This window comes from Styela clava, chromosome 11 (assembly GCF_964204865.1).
Source record: "Styela clava chromosome 11, kaStyClav1.hap1.2, whole genome shotgun sequence".
NCBI lineage: Eukaryota > Metazoa > Chordata > Ascidiacea > Stolidobranchia > Styelidae > Styela > Styela clava.
The window spans coordinates 7,894,594-7,901,359 of NC_135260.1; the positions used below are offsets into that span (position 1 = coordinate 7,894,594).

At 35.7% G+C, this 6,766-nt stretch overlaps 1 protein-coding gene across 1 annotated transcript; it reads right to left on the reverse strand.

Moving 5' to 3' along the window:
• Window positions 1–3,123: 3,123 nt before the first annotated feature.
• On the reverse strand, window positions 3,124–6,766 carry LOC120346916 (uncharacterized). Its single transcript, XM_039416707.2, has one exon. The coding sequence runs from the start codon at window positions 6,757–6,759 to the stop codon at window positions 5,422–5,424; it is 1,338 nt and encodes a 445-aa protein (XP_039272641.2). The 5' UTR covers window positions 6,760–6,766; the 3' UTR covers window positions 3,124–5,421.

Here is a 6,766-nt window from a genome sequence, read left to right on the forward strand (position 1 = left end):
CACCATTAAATTTGCAGGTTACGGGTGGTTTTATATTTTCTTCTGGCATTCTGCACCTGCTTTCGGACCAAAATTTTTTAACACTGGAAAAAATAAATCCTGTTAGCAGATGCCGATGTTCCGAAAAACAAAATCAACCAATTTGCTGCAAATTCGAAATGCTAATATTTCTGTTAGAAAAAACGTTAAACATCTCTGTCCACTTAATTTCAACCGGCAAAGTGAGTCAAATTGCATTTGAACCATGCTCGGATAAATATATCTTTATCAGTATTCGTCGAAAAGTGCATCGCTATTCAAAACCTGATCAGCTAACCAAACATATCATTTATCAATTTTGCAGACCAAACACTTCAGTCCAGTTTATTTCACTCTTCAAATTTGTCCATATGTGTGGCCTGGCAGCATTGTAGGCTTCATCGTGCAGCTCTATATACGATAGACATTTCTCGTAAAAATCGCAAACATTCTTTTTAAATACAAATTTTTTCCCTGCAAATTTAGCTTCACCTCTGACAGAATATTTGCAACATCTACGGCAGGGGTCGGCAACCTTTTGTCGCCCGCGGGCCAAAATTAAGGGTTGCAAGTCCTTGGCGGGCCGCACATATTTTTAGAAAGTTGAAACTGAACGGATGATACTTTTTATATTAAAAATCAAGCAGTGATACATCTCTCGAATAGAATATAGATTTATTTCCTCATTGCGTCTCAAAAAATTCCATTTGAATATTTTCAGCGCCATTGAACCCTTTGCACTTAGCATCAACTTTTCTTCGTTTTGTTGCCATTCGAGCTTGAAGTAAATCATCATTAAATTCAGAGGAGAACAGCGGAGCAATGCACCGACTCTCATTTATTTCTGGCTAAACGTGCAAAATCAGCGAATCCGCTTATCAGACAGCGGACATCAGAAATTCTAATTGTGTATATTTACAAGTTAATGCAAATTTAGCCTCAAAAAAATTTGAAATTAATTTAGAGGTGCAGTCAAAACTTTGGTCCTGAATAGCAGTGTGATAGGTAAATGTCGGCTGCCAACGACACAGAATCATCCGAATTTGTTATCGCAAAATTGGTCAGTCGAGTCGATGCCTCAATGTTTTGTGCTTCCTGCTTTGGATATGATCGTTGACATCTGAACGTCCGCCATTACTAATAGAAAAACAGATCTGCAATGCGTACAGTGTACCTTTCCTCCTTCAGTTTGCTTCAAATAAGGTAAATCTTTCTTCAACTCATCAGAAAACTCGTACTTTCTTTTTGGCATTTCGACAACTTAACGACATTGCAGTTAACGCCAGAAAACGCATTAGAACATATACCAATTGTGACATAACAATAGAGCGATTTCTCTCTCTCTGAACTAGCAAAGTGTGTCGCAAAACAGTGGTAAATGGGCTGTTACCGTTAAAAAAAAAATTGTAATAATAATGAATTTGAATTTTTCACCCATGAAAACCGTGCTGACAAACCGGGACATTTGAGTCAACCGGTCGGGACGCCGGGACAGCTTGTCAAATCCGGGACTGTCCCGGCTAAACCGGGACGTATGGTAAGCCTAGTTAAACATGCTGCCTAAGTAACTGTATTCGATATTTTGAACTCATGCAACACAAATGATAAACCGATATTAAACAATGTCAGACACAACATGATATAACAACAGGCTATTTCTTTGTCAATTTATGTATTACTTATGTAGCCTTATTATACAATAGCCCAAGAAATAAAAATGATTCAGGTAAATCGCAACATGGAGATGGTCCTATCTGGCGTACGTCAGCTCAATCAGATGCCCTCACATTTTGCTCTCAACAAAATCAAAAATATAACATAAGGGTGTTGTACTTACACTACCGCTTCAAAGTACCATAGAACCCGACAGTAAAATGGAGCTGTTATTCAAAACAGTACAACGAAACATGCAGGGTGAAAGAAGCGTATACCGTATGCGCTATGTATTATTGTGAAACAATGCTGATTTAAAAAAGTCATAATACCTATTCTACGTTGAGCGAGAAATTTCCAACACCGAAATCACAAGCAAACTAGTTTGAACCAAAACATAGAAGTAAATAGCATAAAATATCATACATCTTGTGAGCTCCCGTATTGATGTTAGCGCCCCCCCCCCCCCCCCCAATTTGACAGCCAGAGCCCAGAATTGTCATCAGCGCCTCCCAAGTTATTGCAAACCATGGAGGCGTTTTCGCCCACTTTGGGAACCGCTGGTCTAAGCTCTGAAATCCGTGCTACGAAAAGTCTTATCCGCTCGGGTTAAAAATATTTGGCCAAATTCTTCAACTCTCGATAGGAATAAAATACGGTTACAGGGAAAACATCCAATACATTCATTGCGTTAAATATTGTTAATATTACCATATCCAGCGTTATCTTCTCAGTATCACAAAATCCCTTAATGGTCATTTGATATGGATGGAAGTAACTCGCTGCGATAAATTTTGTCAACTTTTACGATGTAACGAACTACAAGGTCATTTTCAGATGAAAAAGTTAAGGGAATGTAAGTACTATAGCATCTGAGTAATCGCACCAAATATACTTGAAATGTATGTTTCGCCGGTTCCATTACATTTGAACCCACGTACATTTGAACCCATGACAATTGCACCTGTATGCTATTGCACCTATGGAATTTTTTTTGTTTCACGGATAGTTAAACCCATACTAACCCTAACCCATGGGTTTTAGCACCCGCATATAGATTGAACCCGTGGATATACGCATGGGTTCAAATGTACATGGGTTCAAATGTACGGTCACCGTTTCGCCGAATATAACTTCATCAAAATGATGTCCCAACTGAGTTTATTCGTTGTGACATACATAGAATGCATTAAATTTTTCGTCACTTTTGCCTGAAATATCGTCCAAACAGAAGATGAAACAAGTTGAATACAAAGCCAATGGTGTTTGCATTGGTGTTTACTCGAGACTTTCATTTACAGGAGAGGTGCGGAATGCAAATATTACAGTCTAAAATATATATTGTGAAACCAGACGGAGGCTTTACAATAGCAAAACCCTGACAGCATTCCCCACTCAATTACGTTTTTACTCAATCTAGTCTAGCCAAAGGAAATTTCAATACACCGGATGCACACTCAAGTGTTTTTAATAGTCCTAATATTGAATGCAAAAAAAAACTTATTATATATAAGACGACCATGCAAATAGCTCTCTGGAAACAATTCACCAGTGAAGTCAATATTGATGAAAATCAAGAGAAGAATTTATAATTTCATAAGCAATAAATTTCGTTCGGTGTTAGTTGTATCTTAGTAAAGGTAAAGAAAAAAATCTTCCTGGATCAGCCGATCAGGTAATCCATAATGGAATTTGCCCAAATCGGTTACATGAACCACCATGTCTGTGATCGTACAGGAAAGATTCTTGCACATAATTACTTCATAATTAGGCATGTTATTATTCTATGAACAGTACTCAGTAAATTTCAAGACTACTGGTACTCAGCGTCTACGCAATAACAAAAAAATATTCCTGAGCAACGCAGATATGAAGTCCAGGCCAGAAATAACGAATACAATTTTGAACTATTTAAAATAGTTGAATCAGTCTTAATTTGCTACTAATCGTTTTATAATACAAAATCAAATGAAGATTGTAATCGAACTTTAAATATCAAATATTGTGGGCTATGCAAAATGGAAATAGCGCTAGAGAGAAATGCTTGAACCAGACAAAGTTTAAAAAAGTTGTTTTGGAACGGTGAGCAGTGTAAAAATGATTACAATTGCATTAAAATTTCATGATTTAGTTTTAAAATCAATAGTTGTTAGCTATACACTGATAAATGTACATGTCACATATTTTCTGAAATGTTAAGGATGCGATGCATTGACAATGTACTATGAAAATAGTGCTTCAAAACAATCAACAGTTGTCAATATAAGCATCTAAAGTTATCAATTCTTGAATAAATATACACTCAAGGACAATTTATAACAATGAAAAAGCGAGCAGGCTGCAATCTTTTCCATAAGTGAAGATATAAACTAAAATTTTGGAAGATAAATCTAAACCACTATCTTAGTTATTGGAATAATGTTTCAAATTAGCCTGCTATTTATATCTTGAACTATGGCTACATGCTTATACATTCCAAAGTCCATATTTTGACAAATAGCAAAAAAATGTTAGGAATATCACGCTACTGGAGTTATCACACGTTTAAAGTTAGGAGTCAACCTTTATAAACTAAATATATTAATAATTCATATTGATCATTGAATCGATTGATTATCTGACTCTGTGAACTGGCATTAGTTCAGAATGACAAACTAGCAAGGTACAAATTGACCAAATAAAAAACAATACCCATAATGGTTATTATTAATTCCACAAAAATTTATTAATACTTGAACTTCGTTTGTGTATGGTTGATTGATTGTACCTAAAAGTTTCAATAATATAGGACGCTTTGCACAAAAGTTATGTTCTCACCAGAATAGGTACTAAATAATCTACATTCTGTATTCGTTGGGTCACCCTGAAGCAAGGTTAATACACTACCCTTTTTTGTTTGTATTTAGTATTACAGAACGAAATTCATACAACGTTGACATATATTTAAATTAATTTTGTAATAGACCAAGTCTTACAAAACCTTCGATATACGGTATATATAAACAGAGTCATGTTGGCGGCTGCTATATCCAAATAATTTATAGGACATATTTGAATAATGATTTATGGCTGAATAATAATTTGGGAAATTTATTGAGCAGATAATATGTATATATAGAAACATATATTTCTCAATTTTTACCAGTGGAAATATTACAATATTTAAATTAAAACTCCAAGGTAATTAACATTATTTTAATAATCCAAATATTCACACAACAGAAACTTCAAAATGCAGAAGGTAAGCATAAAAGAAAAATGTACCATGGCATGGATTTTACTATATAAATTCAAACCCATATTGGAACCCACCTACCCCACAGAATTTTTTCTATATATTCGGATTACACACAGAAATCTAGTAATTGGTTTAAACTAAAATTATCATGAAGGATAGAGTGTATGAGTGTGTAGGGTGTTATTATGTTGAACTTTTGACATTACGAACATATTACTATGCGAGGACTTTCTCAAATTTCCCAAGAACATAATATATAGTCAACTATCAGATAATAAGTTGAGGAAAGATGTAAAAGATAGGTCCATGCACATGATACAGTGTTTCCAAAATTTCCTGCAAGCATACAAAATTATAATGTGCAATGCAAAAAAACAATAATAAGGTAACAATTCATCATGTACAAAAATCATAATTAGACTAGATTACAGGATGTTTCTGAATGACACAGTTTCATCAAAAAAGTTTAAAGAAGTTATTTACTGTGTTTCATACTCAGTAAAGAGTTCTCACTACAGGCCAATCAATATGAAGACTTGCGGTACAACCTCAACTGCCAAATAAGTGAGGACTGCATAAACTATGCATTTAGAAGGTACAACCACATCCCAGCATAAAGCAGGATTCATTTCTGTTGTTTTTTCATAACTTGATGTGCTACAAATTGAATTAGTTGAATCGGATGAAGATAACTCATCATCTTCATTCTCTGCTTGTTTGATGTATATCGGAGGAAGCCGGAAATTTTCATTGTAATGCTTAAACCTCGTATGACCTGCATCTCTGTATGTAGAACTACTGTAAAATTGCAATCCTAGTAATTTGAAAACAATCTCTATTACTGTCGTTACTATAAATTTCAATATGGTACGAGCTACAAAGACAAAAATAGCTCCAACAATGAGTCGCATTGATGTTAAAAATATGAAGTTCGAAAGAGGTGTGTCTAATGGCAGTGTTTCAAGTAGCGAAGGAAATCCAAGAAGTCTGCTTCTTTGGCTTCGACCTATAATTAAACCAGTGACTACTCCAGCAAGACAGCAGTTGTCCGTAAAAGATGGGTTGCCTGGATCACATTTAGGGTGAAGATACAAAAGAGCCGCAAACAGTAGGACGCATTGAAGTGGATTTTCTACTTTTTGTTGACTAATAAAGTTATCCACAATATCATCAACTTGGAGCCATAAACTCAAAACCAGTACACCCACAAAACCACCTGATACGATGTCTGCTGGACTGTGGACTCCCAAGTATAGCCTGCTGAACATCACACTGAAAGACCATGAGCTGATAACAAGGAACAAACAGGTAAGTTGAACTGATGACAGTTCTTGATGAACATTAATGTAGATCCAAATATACCAAGGTAAAATTGTGCCGAGTAGTGAATGATGGCTAGGCAAAGCCCAGTCGTATGCCTTTTCTTCTGGTTTGACTTTGTTAAAAGGAGGACGTGGCAAGCAAAGTAGTGACTTGAAAAATCCAGCTGCATAAAACCCAATACCCATTAACACTCCAAATAAACGTCCCAATCTGCCATCAAGACACCATATTATCAGAAGAAAAAGCACTGTGTAAAAGTCTTCTGTGCCTAAAAAACTAATCATCTTCATGAGTAAGGTTCGCTTAGGTGTCCGGTGTTTCTGAATAGTTTGGAGTACTGGAGTCCCAACCAAGATTCCATCAAGTAGTTTATGCCTCAGCCAACGACCAGCTACTCCAAGTTTGTCTATCGGTGCGTGTATGAAGTCATCTTGTCCGCCACCCTTATGCAATAATTTATATTTTTCTTCAGTCAAGTCTTTATCCATATCTTGATTGCCTCCATTCACAGTTGTTCTCTTTGACATACTGAAC